The following is a 23,246-nucleotide window of genomic DNA, read 5'->3' as shown; positions in this document are numbered from 1 at the left end:
CATGTGCTAGTAGTAGCATTAAGTGCATCATTTGTATGAATTAAACTTTTTGTATTAATAAATGAAATGAATAATTTTATGAGTTTTAAATGGTTATGAATGAGGTAACAGGGTTGAGCTGGGCTCCCCAAATTTTTGTTTCTGATAATTTCTGGGCTAAGTTGGCCCGAAATATAATTATAACAGTTTAATTTAAATTATTTTATTTGCATATTGGGCCTAAATTGTGGGTCTGGTTATGGATTTGAGGAATAGTAAGGCTTACTACGGGCCTCGGGGGCTTTAGGCTGGCCCAGGTCCTAGTGCCGGTCCGGCCCATAGGTTGGGTCGTGACATGTTTATTATTTGATTTGCTATCAATTAATATATCTGGTGTACTGCTCTATTTGCTGTGTTGTAAACTTATCCAGATTACTGAAATTTCTACTGAATGCCAATATAATCTGTTAGATCAGTATACTGATTGCATATAACCTAACTTTGAATCAACTTATCAATAGAGCTGTATTGTTCATATTTCACATTAGACAATTAAGTTAAACCAAGCTGCAATTTTTCAAAGGTTTTGAGCAAGAACCGAAAAATTATTTTTAGAGTCCGATTCACCCCCCTCTTGGACATATTTTGGTACATCAGTTATACATGACCATTTTTCAACTTAAGTAAGGTCAAACACATCATTTAGCTAATTCTCATATTTTTCCTCCCAAAACCCTAGGTGCCAAACCCTAATTTTCATACTTAGCTTATTTGATAAAATCTAAATGTATAATTAATACCTACACACTCATTTGCACTTAACTACTTTTTCATTTGCATCAAAATCATTCATTCTCAAATCCTAACCTACTGTTGGCCGAATTTTATAGGGTTCTAGATAGGCATGATTTTTCATGTTTTCATGTAATTCTAACTACTTTAATCTTAATTCTATACTTATAATTCAATTAAAGTTAAGGAAGAGAGCTTACCTCAAATGGAGCTTTCTAACTTCTTGATTCTTCAAGTTTTCTTCAAATTTTCTCTTTTCAATGTTCTTAACAAGACTCAATTATAAGTTATAGCTAAGAAATCTATAAATTTTATTGCTAAATTTTGGGGTTTAAGAAGCTTTTAAATGAGCTTCAATGGAGGAAGATGAAAGAAAGGAGAGAGATGAGAGAGAAAGGGAGAGACGGCAAATATGGAGAAGAAGACCAAATTTTAGTTTCTTTTATTTTGTTATTTTATGTGTTTTTAATTATTAATTAATACACAATTATCCTATAATTTTCAATTTGTTTAATTATTAGGTTTATTGCATCATGCATGATGTAATAAACTTTATCAACTTTTTCTTTTTTTTTTTTTAATTTATTTTTCTTTAGTTCTTTAATTTAATTTTTGATCCCGAAATTTTCTTTTCTCTGATTTTATTGGACAATTAGGTCAGGAGTCAGCTCTAGGGGTAAATTGACCAAATTACCCCTCGCCTGTTCGATCCGGTTTGCAAATAATTTAATGTTTCTTCTGGATCCCTAACCTAATTATTTGACCTGCTTAACAATTCTTTTTCATGATTTTCTCTTTTCCACTGTGTTCACAATAGTCCTAAGGACTGTGGTGTCACATTTTACGGTTCTAAATTTGAGTTTAAATTGACATCGCAGTCCTTCCCGAGAAGGTCACCCATTGCTTTAACTCTTGGCTCATTTAACTTCTTGTGTTCTGTTTTTCTTATTTATACTTAACTATTTGACAATTACTAATTATTTGTTTTCAGGACTTATCTAGTTATCTTAGATGTGGTTCTAATCCCCTTAATTATCCGGACCGACACCGGTCACTAGAACAGTGAAATATACCAGGTTATACAAATAGAGGTGTTACAATTCCCCCCCCCCCCCTTAAAGTAAATTTCGTCTAGAAATTTTACCTGGTATCAATTTCTGAACAGCTGTGGGTGCTGTCTCCTCATATCCTCCTCTCGTTCCCAAGTAGCTTCTTGGCCCGAATGATGGTTCCACAACACTTTCACTAACGGTATCTGCTTGTTTTGTAGCTGCTTCACCTCATAAGTCAGAATCTCTATGGGTTCTTCCTCATATGTGAGGCCTGAATTCACTTCAATTTTTTCCACTGGTAGTACATGAGATGGGTCTGATCTATACCTCCTCAACATAGATACATGGAAAACATTATATATCTTCTCCAACTCTGGAGGTAGTGCCAAATGATATGGCAAAGGACCCACTCTTTCCAGAACCTCATATGGCCCGATGGAACGAGGACTCAGTTTCCCCTTGCTGCCGAATCTCATAATTCTCTTCTAAAGGGAAACCTTGAGGAATACTTTCTCACCCACGGCATATTCAATATCTCTTCTCTTCAAATTAATATAGACTTCTAACGGTCTGATGCAGTCTTAAGTCGATCTCTGATCAATATGATTTTCTCTTCAGTTTGCTCAATAATTTCTGGCCCAATCAACTTTCTTTCACCTACTTCTTCCCAACATAGGGGTGTTCTGCACTTTCTGTCATACAAAGCTTCATATGGATGCATCCCAATGCTTGATTGGTAGCTGTTGTTGTAAGTAAACTCAATCAAAGGCAAGTATGTGTCCCAACTGCCCTCAAATTCAATTACATAAGCCCATAGCATGTCCTCCAAGATCTGAATTACCCTCTCAGACTGGCCATCTGTCTGTGGGTGGAATGCCGTGCTAAAGTTCAATCTAGTTCCTAGGGCTCTTTGAAGACTACCCCAGAATCTAAAAGTGAACCTAAGATCTCTGTCCGATACGATGGATACTGGTACTCCATGCAGTCTTACTATCTCATCAATGTACAACTTGGCCAATCTTTCCAGGCTATAGTCCATTCGGACAGGCAGAAAATGAGCAGACTTGGTTAGTCTGTCAACTATAACCCATACTGCATCATGACTCTTCTGTGTCTTCAGAAGTCCCATCACAAAGTTCATAGTTATTCTCTCCCATTTCCATTCTGGTACTGGTAGTGGATGTAACAAACTAGCTGGTACTTGATGCTTTGCCTTCACTTGCTGACAAGTTAGGCATTTGGAAACAAATTCTGCCAAATCTCTTTTCATACCCATCTACCAGTAATGCTCCTTTAGCCCTCTATACATTTTTGTGCCACCAGGGTGCATAGCAAAAGGAGACTCGTGTGCTTCCTTCAAAATGATCTGTCTTAAGTCAATGTCATTAGGAACGCACATTCTGCCCTGTTGAAGCAGTAGAATGTCATCTCTTACTGAGAATTCTGGTTTCTTGCCCATTCTAACTTCTTCTAATAGCTTCTGATACTTCTGATCATTTTGAGCAGCCATTCTGATCTGATCAATCAACACTGGCTGTACATGCCATGCAACTATTGTCTGCCCCTCATCATTAATCTCTAAGCTGGCATGTAATGATCTCAACTCATGTACCATAGACAAAGGAGAAACTATGAGACTTGCCATAGCCTTGCGAATTAAGGCGTCAGCCACCACATTAGCTTTCCCTGGCTGATAGTCTATCAGACAATCATAGTCTTTTATCAACTCTAACCATCTCCTCTATCTCAAATTCAACTCCTTCTGAGTGCCTAGATACTTCAAACTCTTATGATCTGTATAGATGTAGCACTTCTCCCCATACAAATAATGTCTCCAGATCTTGAGAGCAAATACAGTAGCTGCAAGCTTTAAATCATGTGTTGGATAATTCCTCTCATGCGGTTTCAGCTGGCGTGATGCATAGGCAATGACATTTCGATCTTGCATCAATACACAGCCTAACCCATTGTGAGAAGCATCACTGTAAACTGTGTATTCTTTACCTGGAGTAGGTAAAGTCAGGACTGGAGCCTCAGTCAAACACCTCTTTAATTCATCAAAACTCTGTTGGCATTTGTCCGTCCACTGAAATTTCACATCTTTTCAAAGTAATTTGGTTAATAGAGATGCCGACACGGAGAATCCCTTCACAAATTGACGGTAGTATCTAGCTAAACCCAGAAAACTATGAATCTCCGTGATATTTCTGGGTGGTTTCCAATTAAGTACAGCTTCTATCTTACTATGATCTACCTTAATGCCCTCTGCCGATACTATGTGCCCCAAGAAGGATATTTCCTTCAGCCAAAATTCACACTTCGACAATTTAGCGTATAATTGTTTTTCCCTCAAAGTCTGCAGTACAATCCGCAGATGTCTATCATGCTCTTCTGCACTTCTTGAGTAGACCAATATATCATCTATAAATACCACAACAAACTGGTCGAGGTATGGTCTGAAGATAGTGTTCTTCAGATCCATAAAAGCAGTTGGAGCATTAGTTAATCCGAATGGCATGACTAAGAACTCATAATAGCCATAGCAGATTCTAAAGGCAGTTTTAAGAATACTCTGCTCTTATACTTTCAACTGATAATAACCAGATCTCAGGTCAATTTTGGAGAACACAGCTGCACCCCTCAACTGATCAAACAAGTCATCAATGCGGGGCAATGGATATCTGTTCTTTATTGTCACCTTATTCAACTGCCGATAGTCGATACATAAGCGGAGAGTGCCATCCTTCTTCTTAACAAACAACACTGGCGCTCCCCAAGGTGACACACTAGGGCAGATGAAGCCCTTGTTGAGTAGCTCTTGCAACTGCACTTTCAATTCTTTCAATTCTGCTGGTGCCATTCTATATGGTATTATGGAAATTGGATCCACACCAGGCATAACATCAATCTCAAACTGCACTTCTCTTTCTGGAGGTAATCCTGGCAATTCATCAGGAAACACATCCAGAAAGTCACATACTGTAGGAATCTCCCTTAGTGTTGGACTCCCCACTTGGGAGTCTATCACATGCGCCAAGTATGCTTCACACCCCTTTCTGATCATTCTTCTGGCTAGTGCAGCTGAAATGATATTTGATGGCAGTAACTGCCTCTCCCCATGTATCACCACATCACCGTACAGAGGGAGACCAAAAGTGACTGTCTTCAGTCTACAGTCAATCATAGCATGATGCCTGGCTAACCAATCCATGCCCAAGATAATATCATAATCTTTGAAGGGAATTTCAATCAAATCTGACAAAAAAAACATGTCCTTGGATCACCAAAGGATAGTCTCTATAGATTCTGTTGACCCAAACCTCTTGTCCTAACGGACTAGTTACTAGCACTTCAAAACCCATTTTGACACACGGAACAGCAAGTGAACTGACTATGCTAGCACTAACATACGAGTGGGTTGAACCCGGATCAAATAACACAAATACTTTTTGATCAGAGATAGAGAATGTACCGGCCACAATGTCAGAAGTTTCAGCTTCTTCCCGCTGTCTCATAGTGTAGACTCTGACTGGAGCACTCCCTTGTGCTGACTGGTTAACAGTACCCTGACTGTCAGAAGCATTGCCTCTACCTCTGCCTCTTTCTTTGCTAACAAGTTGTGAACCTCTAATAGCAGGACTCTGAATAGATCTCTCAGCAGTAGTAGGAGCTGGCCCAAATCTAGGGGCACTGGTGCAGTCCTTAGCAAGATGGCCCTTGCCTCCACAGTTAAAGCAAGTTCCTGTTGCCCAATAGCATTCTCCTCCATGAATCTTGCCACATGTCTAGTAGGGCGGGCAGGATATGAACCCCTGGTCGACTGTTGACCAGATCTAGGGGGTCTCTGACCAGAGAATCTGCCCCTTCCAAACTTTCCACCTCGACTTCTGCTAGGTCCCCCAAATTTCTTCTTCTTTTCAGAGGTACCACTAGGACTTTGCTCTACTGACTGTTCCCCTTTATCTTTCCCTGATTTCTCAGTCTTCTCTGATTTTTCTTTTACTGGGGTCTCTTCTAATTCAATTCTTTCCAACTCAAGTGCCTGAGAGATGAGCTCAGAGAAGTTACTGTGTCTGAATCCCACTACTTGCATCCTCAAACTGGGCTTCAAACCAGTCTCAAATCTCTTGGACCTTTCTTTGCTGGTGGATAGGAGACTCTCAGCATAGTGGCTTAAGCGGGAGAACTCCCTCTCATATTCTGCCATTGTTCTGTTGCCTTGCTTCAAACTCAGAAATTATTGTAGTTTCTGATCCACATATGCATCTGGGACATATTTCTGTCTAAACTCTCTGATGAAGTCAACCCAGGTCAGTACTGGTGGTTCAGCCAAGCTGTGGGGGATGGTCTTCCACTAATCATAAGCATCCCCTTGTAGCAAAGATACCGAATATTAAAATTTCAGCTCATCTTGGCAGTGCAATTTCTTGAATACTCTGTCCATTCTTTCTAGCCATTGCTCTACCTCTAGTGGGTCTACTGTACCCTTAAATTATGTGGCCCCATACTTCAATAACTTATCATATTGTCTGATTGGAGCTTGAGTTTGCACCACAGGAGTCTGGGGTGGAGCTTGAGCAGGCATACCCTCAGCCATTTGTTGAAATATTGTTGCCATTTGCTGTGCGAACTGTGTAGGAAACTGTGGCATTTGTGGGGCTGGTGTCACTGACCCACTGACATTTTGTAGAGCTGGGGCTACACCTTGTGCCTCAACTTTAACAGATTGCTCAATAGAGTGATCCCCTTCTTCCATTTCAATATGGACTTAGGATATCTCGTGAACAAATAACACAAGGAGATTTCCCTCCGTTAGTTCATATTTATGATGTAATGCACTGTATGTAACAAATAAGGATATTGAGCAGTTATACTTAGCAAAGAAAAGACACAAATTCACAAGTTAAAAAATACTTTAAAAACCTGGCTCTAATACCACTAAAACATGTCACACCTTACCCCTCTGTAAGGTATAACATGATCCTGTAGAATACCTAATGAACTACCAAACTTCACCTACCGATAACTCATTAAGTACCCTACAAGGGATTTTAAAATCATTTTCTTACTTTTTTGAAGTGGTGAGCATTTTCTAATAGGTATTAAAACATTTAATTAGAGTTTGTAAACTAGTTAAAATTTTTGTCCCTTTTTATTTTTCCGCAAATTTTAGAAAAATTTCGTCAGAGTACCATCTGTATTGTGATAAAACAGTTCTTCAAATACCTGAAAAAAACACTTCCAATAATTTATCTCATCAACTCAACAACTTCAACATCCACCACAATAAATTTCAACATTATTTCTCAAATTCCAAAATTCAAATAAAAAATTTTCAATTCAAATATTATCCAAAATAATACTAAGTAATTTCATTCAAATTAAAACAAAATACTTTCATTCATTTTTCATTAAAGTTAAAATAAATTACATTCATCCAACCAGAATTTACATTAGAAAAATCCAAACTAATATAATTACAAACTTTATATAACTGCTCATGACCAGTTCTACATGCACATACATTTACATACATTAAAATAATTATTACAATTAGGGTATAAAATATACCCGATAGAACTTTAGGGATGTGGCTCCAAGATCCTCAGCAGCTCACTCTGTTACTCCTCTAGTCTCTATATCTGCGACAGCAATAACAGCTATCGCTGAGTACTATGACTCAGTGGTGCACAACATACTAAAATAACATTTATGCAGAATTTAAATCATACTCATTCAAAAACTGAACTGAATATGAGAAATAAATACAAAACATGATTTATAAGCTTTTAATCCAAACAATTTCATTTCGAAAGTCTCAAAACAAATTTCATAAAAACACACAGTTATATCATGCCATTCGAAACAACAATCATCTCAATAGCCAGAGGCTTATGAGAAGTCACATCACAAGGCTAGCTAGCTCAAATATATGGATATCCATTCAATTTCTTCTTCTACTGGCACACACCTCAACACTTCAGCCAGAGAAGGAATCAAAATTCGAAACTAATATCCCCCACTAGTCATGCTAGTGAGGTATTCAAATATATGATCATGATACTATGTTTTCAAAACTATCTTAATAATTTATCAAACATTTATTGCCATTTCAAATACATACAAGTAAACTTTCAACAATTTAAGTCAAAAGCATAATAAACATTTCAATACAATTAAGTCATAATTTAATATCACAATTCATTCAAAACAATTTATAGAAGAAAATTTACAAAAATTCTATTGTGCACAAACCTTAAGCGAGTCGCCTGTTGGCCTTGACTCGATGTCTCGGGTTCTTTCCCGGTATTCTTTTCAATTGAAACACACAATTTCATAGTGTTTCAGTATCATAATTTATCATAAATCCAAAAATAAATTCAAATCAACTTATACCAAGCTTAAATATGCTAAACTTGACGTTCTTTAAAATTTGTATTTCGGGGTTACTATTCACGATACTATTCAAGTCAATTTGTTGACTTTCTAATGCTTAATAGGTATGAGAATTCTAATTTCAACCACATACCACATTTTGGTTATCTAATTTGTTAGTTTTGGTTGTTTTCTCAAATCTTAAGTCTTTTAGGCACAAATTTCAAATTTTCAGTTTTGGTGTCCTATTTTATACTATTCCATTGGTCATATTTCTATTAAAATTTGGGTAAGTTTTCTTCATAGAAGTTGTTTCTTATTGTCTTAAATTTATTTTCCTTTTTGAATCACTCCATTTGGAGTTTTGTAGCTCAAGTTATAGCCATTTGAACATGGCTGGCCGGATTAGTCTAACCCAGATTTTATGGGCACTAATTTGGTTCTGGCAGTTTTAGGTCACTAACTTTGGGTGGCTAAATGACTTGGTTAAGGGCATAATTTGAGTTTGTGTTCTTCATGAAAGTTGTAGGGCTATGTCTCAATTTCTACTAGTAAAATTTCAAGTCATTTGGACCTGCATAGCCCAAGTTATGGCCAAATGAATTTGGTCATTTTTGTACAGATCAGTTTGCCTAATCCGGATTTGGTCAATTTGTTCACTAAGTTATGGTCACTTTCTGGGCATGATTCCTAAATGAAAAATGTGTCATTTTGTGTCTAGTTTTATTCTTAATTGGCCTCACACCAATTGGATTTGTAAATTTTCAGTTTTGATCCCTGAAAGGGACCTTGATCATGCTGCCTGCAGAATGACCATATCCAATCCGAATTTCAATTTGGTTCTAACACTTCCTACACATCACAATTGGTCATACATGACCATTTTTCAACTTAGGTAAGGTCAAATACATCATTTAGCTAATTTTCACATTTTTCCTCCCAAAATCCTAGGTGTTAAACCCTAATTTTCATACTTAGCTTATTTGATAAAATCTAAATGCATAATTAATACCTACACACTCATTTGCACTTAACTACTTCTTCATTTGCATCAAAATCATTCATTCTCAAACCCTAACCTACTGCTAGCCGAATTTTATAGGGTTCTAGATAGGCATGATTTTTCATGTTTTCATGTAATTCTAACTACTTTAATCTTAATTTTATACTTATAATTCAATTAAAGTTAAGGAAGAGAGCTTACCTCAAATGGAGCTTTCTAACTTCTTGATTCTTCAAGTTTTCTTCAAAATTTCTCTTTTCAATGTTCTTAACAAGACTCAATTACAAGTTTTAGTTAAGAAATCTATAAATTTTATGGCTAAATTTTGGGGTTTAAGAAGCTTTTAAATGAGCTTCAATGGAGAAAGATGAAAGAAATGAGAGAGATGAGAGAGAAAGGGAGAGACGGCAAATATGGAGAAGAAGACCAAAATTTAGTTTCTTTTATTTTGTTATTTTATGTGTTTTTAATTATTAATTAATACTCAATTATCTTATAATTTTTAATTTGTTTAATTATTAGGTTTATTGCATCATGCATGATGTCATGCATGATGTAATAAACTTTATCAACTTTTTTTTATTTATTTTTCTTTAGTTCTTTAATTTAATTCTCGATCCCGAAATTTTTTTTCTCTGATTTTATTGGACAGCTAGGTCAGGAGTCAGCTCTAGGGGTAAATTGACCAAATTACCCCTCGCCGTTTTGATCGGATTTGCAAATAATTTAATGTTTCTTTCGGATCCCTGACCTAATTATTTGACCTGCTTAACAATTCTTTTTCATGATTTTCTCTTTTCCACTGTGTTTGCAATAGTCCTAAGGACCGTGGCGTCACATTTTACGGTTCTAAATTTGAGTTTAAATCGACCTCGTAGTCCTTCTCGAGAAGATCACCCATCGCTGTGACTCTCGGCTCATTAACTTCTTGTGTTTTGTTTTTTTTATTTATACTTAACCATTTGACAATTACTAATTATTTATTTTCAGGACTTATCTAGTTGTCTTAGATGTGGTTCTAATCCCCTTAATTATCCGGACCGACACTGGTCACTAGAACAGTGAAGTATACCAGGCTATACAAATAAGGGTGTTATATAAATGGGAGCTCAACTCCCTCATCTAATCCCATCATGCATACAGTTAATAATTTTACAGGTCCAACATAACTTTTATAATACAGGCCCAAAATAAAAATAAGTCCTTCTAACACATGTAGAGTCTAAAATTTAACTCAATTATATAAAATACATTAAATACTATTAATGGACCTGCGAAGAAGAAGAGCAGGTTAGCCACAACAAATAATCCTCCTGTAGCCTGGAAAAATAGATGAACAGGAGTGAGCGTTCGACTCAGATAGTAAAATACCAATTTTAATCATAATCTCTATAGCTATCTAAAACTAATGTACCCTGTGGAGTGATATGCAACATCCTCATAATTTTCATATAATTCATATCATAACAGCAAAAAGGCAATTTGGAGCACTCACACACCCAACACTGTCAAGCAATATATATATGGGAGCTGATCCCTTATACAGCCCTCTTAATCCAACCTATGCCAGCGAGTGTCTGTCAAGCCAGACTTTCGCTTAATAAACTAAATGCGAGGTCCCAGCGAGTGTCTCTCAAGCCGTGTCTACCCGTCCTGTCCACATCCAATACCATACCACACGCACGCCACGCACACACACTGCTCCAAATTACCACAAACAACATCCATAGCACTTCAACAATTATAAATGCAATATAAAATGTGCCTAGTATTTAACTACCTAGATACATATTTATAAGTGATGCATGGGCATGCTTGAACATATAATAATATCGAAATTATAATTAAAATTAATATTTTACTCACAGACTTAACCGAAGTCACTGTGGCGGCTGGACGGAGGAGAAAGGCTGTCCCAGCTCACCTGATAATTTCATAGCAATTATTTAATATATTTGACTCGACACAAGCTTGGAAAAGACTAAAAACACCCTAGGTCGTGCCAAAAATCTGGCAGATTCTTCTCTATACCTATGACCTACCCAACCTGCAAAAAAATTCAAAATACACTTCTATATCCACAAATTATACATCCACAACTCAATTACATCACATGGCCCCTCCTAGGCCCATCCAAACAATCAACAATCACAATGTGAAAAATTATAGTTTATTCCTTATAATTAACCCCTTTTGCAAAAACTATCCATATGAGCTCTAAAAATTCTAAAACTTTGCCCCGCGGTCCTTAGCAATATTACTAAACTAATGCAAGAGGAATTATAATTTTCTAAGCTACCAAAAATATTTTATAGATTTTTAATTCAAGCACTAGATAATTAAGAAAAAGTAAGGTTCGAGTTTACCTATGCCGATTCCGACCCCAGGAACGCGTTCGAGACATCTGACAATGATGGGGTAGCCAAAATCTCGACCCAATTTCGAGACTTTTTCGATAGCCTGTCTGCCTGGCCCAAAATTTACAAACCCGGACAACCGTTGAATTTCCTTGAATTGAAGGTACCTACATGAAGCCCACAACACGAGGGTTAGTACATAATTTTTATGGAATTTTCTAAGCTTATTTAGTACTCGAAAATATACTACAAATTTTCGCAGGATCCACCGAAAAATAGTATCGGAAAATTTTGAAATTGGTATTGCCGTGAAGCTCTCGACGAGTGGAGCACTCCGGTACTCTTGATTTTCTCGTGGGGTTCACGGTTTGCTAGAAATTTAGCCAAAATTTCGAAATGGGCTAAAACTTCTCGGGTAAAAATTAGACAAATCGCTCTATGAATTTTGATGTTCTTAGTGTCTATGAAAAGCTCTTGAGGTGTAGATGAGTTTTGGCACAAGACCCAGTCCAATCGGTGGCCGGATCGGCAAAATTTTGGCAGGGAAGGCGAAACGGCGTCCCCGCGCTGGGTGGGTTTCGCGCAACTTTTCCGGCGGCCTAGGGGCTTATCGGCAGCAGGAGAGGTGCGCTGGAGTGTAGGGGAGGGCTGGGTGGATGCTGGCCGGCGAGGGGAGGAGGGAGGAGAGAGAAAACGAAGAGAGAAGGGGAGAAGGTCGCGCGACGCAGGAGGAGAAAAGAAAAAGGGAAGGGCCGATTTGATTCGATCGGTCGATTTGAATCGATCAGTCCGACCCTATTCGGTTCGATCTGCTGGTTCGATTCAAGATACAAAAATTTAAATTTTTACTCTGCTTTGGGATCGAAAATGAGGCCCAAAAATTCTGAAAAAATTCTAGAAAACTCAGAAAAATTCGTAGAGTCCAAATATATTTTTAGTTTTGCCATGTGGTCTTTAAATTAATTTTTAAAAGTCATCAAAGTTTTATGTTTTCGGAAAATCAAACCCGATTTCTAAAATCCGAAAAATTTTAAATAATTTCCTAAAATTTAAATAAAACAAAATATAAATAATTACCCATAAAATAATAAATTTAAAAATTAGAGATGTTACATTGATAATAATTATTTATTTAATAAGTAAATCTTATCATATATATTATATTTTAAATATATAATAGACCAAGTTGATCTAGGCAAGAAAAATCCTATTTTATAAAAAAAAATTCCATATATAGAGTTTTCAAATATCAAGAGAATATTACTTATTTGCAAAATCATATTGATGATTGCATACAATAGTTTTATTTTTATTATGGACCAATTACGACATACAAACAAGGACATATTCATTCATAAAGCACCCTCAGCTTCAATAAGATTCAAGTTGGAGTTTTCTCTTTATCCTTCATAATGAATAATATATGTATATAACCAAGTAATGAACTACGTTCATCTAACCCTGTCTTCGGTTTGATGCTTCAAAACATCTTGGATTAAGAGTGACAAATTGGAGTGAGAACATCCACCAAATTCCATAGTATTTCTTGCCATTTCTGCAAGCTCACTTGCTATCTTCCTTCTCTTTTGGCCTTCTTCTCCTTCATCCATCAACATGCTCACAGCCATTTCTACTTCCTCTTTCTTCACTAAAACTCCAACTTTCTCTTCCTCACCCCATCTTACAGGAACCTCAACGCCAACTCTGACACCAATCCTTAAAATCTCCACAATTAGCTTCTCATTAAAGAATTGCTCAGAGAATAAAGGCCAAGTTAGCATTGGCACTCCAGAGCAGACCCCTTCTATTGTTGAGTTCCAACCACAATGGGTTAAGAATCCTCCAATTGCTGGATGAGATAAGATGAGCACTTGAGGAGCCCAACCTTTGATTAACATCCCTCTTCCTTTGATCCTTTCTTCAAATTTTTCCTTCTGGAACCAATCTTCTAACTCCGAAGATTTTTCCCCAGTTTTTGCTACCCAGATAAATGGTTGCTTAGATGCTTCCAAGCCCAAACCTAGTTCTATTAACTGAGATGGCTCTAGCCGACACAAGCTACCAAGACAAGCATAAATCACCGACCTTGGTTTCTGCAAGTCTAGCCATTCCAAGCATTGTTTCTCATTGATTGAAGATTTGTTTCCTCTCTCAAACTTGTCCAAATTCTCTTTGTTGCATGACGAAACTGGTCCAATGCACCATACTTTCTTCTTTATCGCCCTCTCGTACGCCTCGGGACAGCCATGTTCGAGCTCGTTGAAGCTATTTACGACCACCCCAAAAGCTGTTGATTCAGCTTCATGCATCTTGCTACGGACATCATCCAAATCTGGCAGGCTAACAAATGATCCTGGTAGCTGTGCTCTTGTTACCTGAAACTCCTGAGGCATTCCAGGAACCACGAAAGGTTCCGAATCCGAGGAGACTGAAAGATGAGCATTGTGAAGTCTTACGTTATGAGCACTCAACAGAGAGAAGCAGGACATTCCATGGAAAACAATCCTCGGAATGTTGAACCTTGAAGCAGTTTTGGAGGTCCAATAAAGGCACTTGTCTGATATTATGCAGCTTGGAGGAGGCATCGTATTTTCAAGAATGGTTTCTAAAGGTTGTTGTAGCTTGGCAAGCGCATGATAGAATTTCTTCAGAAGGTCTCTTGAAGGAAGAGTGTCAAGATTCTCGTAGCCGATAGGGAGCCCAACTCCTTGGCTAGGAAATGGGATTTGTACAAGATTAATTGAGAGGCCTGCAGATTCTCTTGCTCTATAAATGACCTCCTCAAATCTTGATGCATTGTGAGGGGTAGTGACCAAGCTCACAATCACCCCGCGCTCTGCAATGAGTCTAGCCATGTCTATTACAGGGATCATGTGACCCTGTGCCATGAGCGGGATTAGAACAAAGTGAGGTTGGCTGACCATTGAAACCATTGCAAATGGAAACTGGTAATGCTCTATATCTATTGTTAGAATTGGTGATTATTGAGTAGTTACACTATATGCTATTGGCTATAGAGTAAATGGCTTTATATCATCTCCAGGGATAAGTCCTATTCCCATATTGTGAGCTTGACTTCTTCAAAGTCAATTAATTTTAATATGAAGAGAATAATTAGTTAAACTTTGATCTAGCCACGTGTTAAATCTGAGTATTTTGTATTGATCCAACTAAAATAAATAAATAAATAAATAAATAAATAAATAAATATATATATATATATATATATATATATATATATATATATATATATATATATATATATTATGAATAAAGGGAGAATTATTCTAAATATATAAGAATATTTTTTAAAACTTTATACAGTTATTAAATTTCTCTCATAATAAATTAGTGATTTTACATTATAATAAGTTGGTATTAATAAAGAACTTTATCATAAAAAGATAGTTGTGGATCTATTATGAAGAATAAATCATTCAAACACTATTTTTAAAAAATAATAAAAATGCGAATACCATACTTCTATATGAATTAGTCTTAAAATCAAAATAGTGTTAATCTAATTTAATATCATTAAAATAAAATTTATTGACTATATTATATATTTTCAGTAATTACTGATGAATATTATCCATTACATTATTCTTTTTATATTTTTTTAATAACATTAAAAACAAAAAAAAACAAATAAATTTGTGAGAAAAATTATTATCTAAATTTGATTTATTATATATTTAAAATATAAATATGTGAAACCTATATAATTAACATATGAATTTCACTATATATTTTATGTTCTGAATCTATTATATAGATTACTCATAAATTAATAATTAAACAAATATCTATATTCTTAATTAATTATTTTTTTTACAAATTAATTAATATTTAATTTTTTTTTATTGGAGGATTGAGAAAATGGGAAACTCATCATGATACGTTTCAACAACTGAATTAAATCGGCCAATCATATTTAATTTTTGAAAGCTTCAACTATTGAAATTTCTTTCCCTGAAAGATTTCAGCAGTGGCAGTTAAAAGGCGTAGCTTGTGTAACTTAAAATCCAAAAAGTCAATCAACTAACGCCAAGTTGACTTTGGGTTAATTTTTACTAATTCAAAGAGTAAGGCAAGTTTATAAATATATAAGTTACCATTTGTTCAAAATTTTTTACTAAATTTTAATTGATTTTCAATGTTTTCCGAGCGAAACGCGTTTCGAGCTTATTTTATTTATTTGAGCTTTTTCCCAATTTATTGTCAAAAAAATTAAAAATTTCACAAATCAAGGTTTGAGGGAAATTTTGAAGCTAACCGACAGTAAAATTGCCAAGATAGAAGCCGACCATTTGAATGTCGGCACATATATATATATATATATATATATATATATAAAGCACCTGGTGACTTGGCCTTTGCCCATTGAGCCGACACATTGAATGTCGGCTTCCTTTGCTTTCTCACCATGCCCATGGCGTTGGTGTAGGCTGAAAAAAAAAAATCACTTTGCTTACGTTGCAAACCGAGTCAATATGACCTAATATTGTTTTTTAAAAAGCATTTAAAAATTCTCATACTTTTATTCTCAAAATGTGAATCTCATATTTTTAGACAGAATAGAATATTTATAAAAATTATTAATTAATTATTTCAACGCTCAAATTAGAGATAAGATTAGAATAAAAAAATTGAGTAGTAAATATTTTTTAATAAAAAATTTAGAATGGTAAACATATCTGATTAATGATTGACTTTTATATTTTTAAAATAAAGCGCAGATAACTGTTATAATTATCTGTAAAATTTTCAAAATATTCGAGTAATATTTCAAGATTTTTTTCTAATGATATGGCCTTATCATTGATTAGTATTGGCTGATGCTTAGTCTGTCAGGCAAGCGTGCATACCTTTCTTGTCATCTTGCTTGTATTCGTTCGGTCTCACTAGTCCAAGATTATTTTGCTTTGTTTAAGTCATCAAAACCTTCTTTTTGCTCTGTCTGAGTTGTCCAAACCTTCTTTTACTTAGTTTGGGTTAACTGCACCGAGTAGGTACCTTGTCCAAACCTTCTTTTGCTTAGTTTGGGTTAACTGCACCGAGTAGGTACCTTACCTACTCGGTGCAGTTAACCCGAGCACATGATGGTCAGTCTAGCTCCTGGCGATGACTCTTCTTCCTTGCTCTGACATTTTGACATAGCATAGACACTTTGACTGTCATTTTAGATTCTTCGACCGAGTGTTGACTATTTGACTCGATTTTGAACGGTTAGTATCACTATCAAAAAGTTTCAAATTCGATTAAAATTTATTATTAACTATCCGAATTCGTCTCAAACCCTTTTATTATTACCTGAATGATACCTAATCTTGTTTCATTTTATATATTTTAATCAATAATTTACATAAAAAATATTTTAATTAACAGTTTATATTTTAAAAATTTCTCTATAAAATATTTAAATTCTATTTATTCAAAATACATAATATATATATATATAAACATTATTATAAAAATTAAATACTTTATATTTAATTAATTATTTATATAAATAGGTTCGGATAATTGATATCTAACATCAAGACTGAATTCGACTCAAACTCATTATAATCATAATTTTTTAAATCCAAACTCATCTCAAATTTGATCATATATTACTAAAACTTGTCTTATTAATGTTCAATTGAATCAGATATCTATAATATCTAACCTATTGTCATCCTTACATTCCAACGACTCATCTTTGAATTAGAATCTTATAGGTAGTTAAATAAAAATTATTATTATTATTATTATTATTATTAAAAAATTTTATGTTAATATTCTTAACTTGATTAATAGTTAAAAATATATCACTCATTTATCAAAATTCAAATTGGCACTCCTCCACTCCCTCAATTCTCTATTAAATTATTTTAAATAATATTTTGATTCACGCATATATTTGGAAGATTTATTATCAAATCGTTTTTTTTTCTTTATTATATTTAAATTAATAATTAAATTAATATTATATTTTAATAATCAGATGAATTATAACATATGACTTTTTTATAACAATATAATTTTATTAAAGATATATAATAATTCATGATTTAATAACTATTTTTATTTTCATAATTAATTAAACTAATATTTTTATTTTAAATAATACATTATATATATATATATATGAATTATGTTAAAAATTAATTAAAAGGGAATATAAATGAAATAATTTTTTAAAAATTTTTTTTAAAGAAAACTAAAAAAATTAGTTTTGTGTTAGAAAACTAAAAAAATTAGTTTTGTGTTTATATGCACCAGTTTTCTAAATGAAAAATTGAAAAATTAATGTTTAACTTTTCAAAATCTAACTAAAATTTTAAAAATAATTTTAAATTATTTTCCATTATAAAAAAAATTATTTTTATAGTGATAACTTGAAAAGCTATGCTACAACTTTTTTATATCTAAATTGAAGAATTATTTTAAAAAATATTTATTAAAAATATAAAAAATTAATCATATTATTATTGTTATAGAATAAATGAATATCAAACATAAAAAAATTGAAAATAAATAAGTTTTTAAATATATTTTTTAATTATTTATTTTTCTTAATTATGAAATATATGAATAATTTTTCATTTTTTAATTAAAAAATTGTTTTATATTATTTATAAGTAAACACATTTATAGGTAATCAAGGTTAATCTTCTATTAAATTTAATAAAAATAATAAAATATTTTTAATTTTATTTTCAATCTAAAAACAATTTAGTCATTAAAATTTTTTTAATAATAATTTGTGTCCACATTCATATATGTTTTTCTTTTATTATATATAACAATATAATATAAAATATGAAAATATTATAAATATATATATATATAATTATTTATATATTATTAAAATAATAATAACATAAATAGAATTTTACACAATTATAAGGATTAATTTATAAATAGTTATAAAATATAAGGATTAATTTGTAAAATATATAGATAATTTTAGAATTAATAAAAAATTTTAAAAATTTTAAAGTAATTAATTTATAATTTAATAATTTAAATTTAAAATTTTTTTAATTTAATGACACTCATATTATAAAAATAAATAGATTAAATTATTAATAAAATAAAATTTTATGAATTAAATTATTAAGAAAATAAAATTTTAAAGATTTAAATTATTTTTAGATTAAAAATTATTTTTAGATTAAAATAAAGTAAAGATATTTTGATATTTTTATTAAATTTAATAATAACTTAATGAAATTCTAATAATAAAAATTAAGTTATAGGTTTTATTAAATTTTAAAGATTAAATTATTTAATTTTAAAAATATAAAATTAAATTATAAATTTTATTAAATTTTAAAAATCAAATTATAATCTAGTCTTAAAAATAATCAGTATAATGCGTGTGGATGACGTTTGATTTATAAAATAGAGAACAAAGAATCGTAGGATTTGGGCATTGACGAATTGGGCACCAGTGAATGACTGCCACTCCCACTTCGGCCAATGGGCACATAGCCTTGGCTCAGGTCAGTAATCAAATTTAAGATTTTATAATACTAAAATTATTTTAGCATTATTAAAAATGATTGAAGAGGTTTAAGCTTTTTAATTAATTATGTATTCTTCCTGCATCTAATGGAATGCCTTTTTTAAAAGTACATTCAAAATTATTTTCAAATTAATTTATAAATTAAAATTTATTATTTTTAACTTAATAATAATTCAAATCTTAGTTGGAATTATATTAAAAAAAATCAAAAAAGTTGGAGATGTTACTTTTTGACTAGTTATTTTAAAAATTTGATCTATAATATATTTCATATGATTTTCATTCATTATTGTATTATAGTATCCATTATAATATGGAGATTTTTATTAAAAAAGAAAATAATTTAAAAAAAATTATTAATTTAAGAAAATAATTATTATATAATCAAAATAATGTCATAATTTCAGAATTATTAATTTTGTAAGTGATGAATTTTCGACATTATTTCCCTATTTAGAATCTATGATTTTATAAGAATTTAATTTAATTAATTTTTTTTATCAATTTTCATATTTAAAATGATTTTAATTTAAAAAATTATTTTTAAAATATATAAATTAAGCATAATTATATGAAAATTCAATTCTAAACGAAGTCTGTAAATTTTAGAAATGATTCTTTTGTTGACGAAGAATAGTTGATATTGAATAATATATAACAACGTGCCATTTTCCTTTTTTCTTAAAAAAACTTCATGGATTACAATTTTTTTTTATCTATTTTTTTATATATTTGAATTGTTAAAATATTTGAATTGTTAAATTTTTCTTTTAATTTTATGTTAATGCTTTTAATTATATTCAACACTTTGAATTTATTTTTAATTATCTACCCATATTATATAGGTTAATTGTCAAAAAAATTCCTGAAATTTGTTGATTTTTACAATCAAATTCTAAAGTTTACATAATTAATAATTAAAATCTCATATTTGATTTATGTTTCAATTTGACTTTACTGTCAATAAACTGTTAGTTTACTCAAATTATCACTAGAAATGTCACATCATAAACCTCAAATTAAAGTCACATTCTTCACTATAAAAGGTCATCACAAATTTTAATTCTGCAAACAAAATTGCTAGGATTGCAAATTTGGAAATTAGAATCTCCCCATATAAACAAAATCAAAAGAATAATAAAACATATTTCCAGATCAAACATTGTGACATTAAGACCATCAACTCCAAAAATTTGAATTCCATTCAAATTCTAGTTATATAGAAAAAGAAAATCCAAAAATTGAAATTTCAATTTAAATCCTAGATCATCAAAAATCCTCAATCATAAGTTTTTTTAACATTTGCACATATTCAAAAACCAAAAGGGAATTAAAAAAAAAGGTTAAAAGTTAAAGAAATTAAAAATCATTAGCAATTAACCCAAAAGAGGAGTCCTGAAATCTTAATTTAAAGCAATATCTTCTTCTTCTTCTTAACCATCTAATTCATCACCACACTCATACACAAATCCAATAAGCCTTAACTGATCTTCTAAATACCTCTGCAAAAGTCCGACTTCCTTTTCATCATCTACCAATCGATTGCAATCATAGAATCCCTCTTCACATCGTTTTAGCTATTCCTCATTGTTTACCTCCTTTTTTTTACGGTTGCAGCAACAAGTGTGGATGCAGAGCTCAATTGCACATGGAAGAGGGAAGGAAGCACAAAGAAAAGAAGGAAGAATAGGGGAACAGAGGAGGAGAAAGATCTTAGATTCGTGAGATTAAACCTTCACTTTCAGACATGGTAATCAATGGATGAAGGATTGCATCAATGGATTAGAAGAAGTTTTGAGAAAAATAAGCAACTTGCATGCATGTTAGGATTGAATCGGTGCATGGAGAGAGTGAGAACCACTTTTGAAGAAAGGTTTACTTAGGTATTTCTTATAGTAGAGAAATTAAGGTTAATTTGGAGTTTCTGATGTGAGTTCTCAAATGATGATATAGGAGCTGACATGAAATACCCATTGAGTATAGTAACGATAAATTGACGGTCAGATCAATTTTAGATATCAATCAAGTATTAGTGTTTAATTGGTAATTATACAAATTTCATGATTTAATTATAAAATTAGCAAATTTCAGAATTATTTTGACAATTAACCCTATTATATAGTGTGTTAAGGTGAAAGGTAAATATTAACTTTTAGCAAGTAAAAAAATTAAATTATAAAAGAATACATAATTATATCATCATAAAATGATTTGATTGGTTTAGTTTAATGATGTGGTATGCTGAATTTATTTAAATTTTTTTAAATAATTTGTAGAAATTAAGAATTTGGAGCATTGAGGATTGACCACCAGGGCAAAGAACGTTCCATTTACTTCGTCGTACAAGTTAACTCTATCTCAAACTATATATGTAATATGTTTTCTAGAAGGAACCATTCAAATGATTCTTCATTCCATTTTCCTAACGTATTTTTATTTTTTTCATGTTTCATTTTAAATATTTAATTAAATTTTCATTATTCTAAATTACAAATAGAAGTCCTAATCTATTAATTACTCATGAATATAACAACACAAACTATATTATCATAAAAATATATAAACAAAATTTAATAAAATTAATTTTATAAAAATAAAAAATTCACATTTTATCTCCTTTAGAAATAAAAATTTTATAAGAATTCAATTTAATTAATTTTTTTTATTAATATTCATGATAGAATAAAATCTTATCTTTATCTACTTATTGCTTGCTTACTAAATATTTAATTTTTAAAAAAAATTTGTTGGAAAAATTTAAAAATGCAAATGTTTTTCTTTGATTGGAGGGTGACTTTTCCTATATAATTATTAATTATTGTTTGGTATGCATGAAAATAGAGATGGAAAGGAAAGTTTTGAAGGGGTCCTGTGTTCTAGTGGGTATCTTGTTCTTCATGGATGGGAGGCTTTCTCTGAGGACTGAGTAAATTAATGTTAATGATACTATTCAAGGAAGGTAATCCTCATCAAGCTAGTGAGAATGGTCTAATTCGTGAGATTTTGGGTTGATGCTTATATCTAGATTTTCCTTCAATTTGAGGCACTGCATGCCCATTTCTTATGGTCATTGAATTATTCGCCATCTAGATATCTATCATTAATTCATATGATTGAAACTGTCCAATTTGATTAATTTTAGTCGTTTTTCTATTCTTTACGTCATATTAAAAATATTTTTTTTTAAAATATAAAAATATTATTTAAATCGGTTCATTTGTCACCCTTTATTTTAAATAAAAATAATTATTTTAAATTTTTTAAAAAATATTAATTAATAATCTCTATTTTAATGAATTAATTATTAAGTTATTTTATTTCAAAAAAATGTAATATTTATTCTTCATATTTTTGTTCCATTAACTTTATAATCTTTCAATTATTTTATACGTTAATTTAAATTTTACCTGTGTCACGACCCAACCTATGGGCCGGACCGATACTAGGACCTGGGCCAGCCTAAAGCCTCCGAGGCCCGTAGTAAGCCTAACTATTTCTTAACCCAACTCTAAAGCCTATTTGGGCCCAATTTCAAGAATTCAATCGGACATAGTCCGGCCATAAAATGGACCTTTCAACGGGGAGTTTTTGACTCACCTGACCTGTAAATACAATATATAATCAATTAGAGAGCTCAGCTCACCCTCCACATACTCAATGTCATAAAAATAAATGGGAGCTCAGCTCCCTCATCCAGTCCATCAAACATGCATATAATAATACATTTACAGGTCCAACATGATAATTATATTACAGACCCAAATCAAATAAATACTTCTAACACATGCGAAAATTCTAGGAGTTAATAAAATTACACAAACATTAATAAACAACCTGCGAAGGAGAAAAGCAGGTTAACTACAACAAAATCCTCCTGTAGCCTGAAAAATAATGAACAGGAGTGAGCGTTCGACTCAGAGAGTAAAATATCAATTTTAACCATAATCTCTATAACTATCTAAAGCTAATGCACCCTGTAGAGTGAAATGTAACATCAGTAATATTTTCACATCATAACAGCAAAAAGATAATTTGGAGCACTCACACACCCAGTAATGTCAAATCATAAATATATGGGAGTTGATCCCCTATCTGACTCTCTTTAATCCAACTTTGTGCGTGAAGAACTCAAGCCGGAATTTCGCTTAATAAACCAAATCGGGGTCTCAGCG

At 32.1% G+C, this 23,246-nt stretch overlaps 1 protein-coding gene across 1 annotated transcript; it reads right to left on the bottom strand.

The window, feature by feature from the left end:
• Positions 1 to 12,805: 12,805 nt before the first annotated feature.
• On the bottom strand, positions 12,806 to 14,548 carry LOC110662677 (UDP-glycosyltransferase 73D1-like). Its single transcript, XM_021821744.2, has one exon. The coding sequence runs from the start codon at positions 14,489 to 14,491 to the stop codon at positions 13,010 to 13,012; it is 1,482 nt and encodes a 493-aa protein (XP_021677436.2). The 5' UTR covers positions 14,492 to 14,548; the 3' UTR covers positions 12,806 to 13,009.
• Positions 14,549 to 23,246: the final 8,698 nt, after the last annotated feature.

Source organism: Hevea brasiliensis, chromosome 5, assembly GCF_030052815.1.
Source record: "Hevea brasiliensis isolate MT/VB/25A 57/8 chromosome 5, ASM3005281v1, whole genome shotgun sequence".
Lineage (NCBI taxonomy): Eukaryota > Viridiplantae > Streptophyta > Magnoliopsida > Malpighiales > Euphorbiaceae > Hevea > Hevea brasiliensis.
This window is presented reverse-complemented; position numbering and strand designations above follow the sequence as displayed.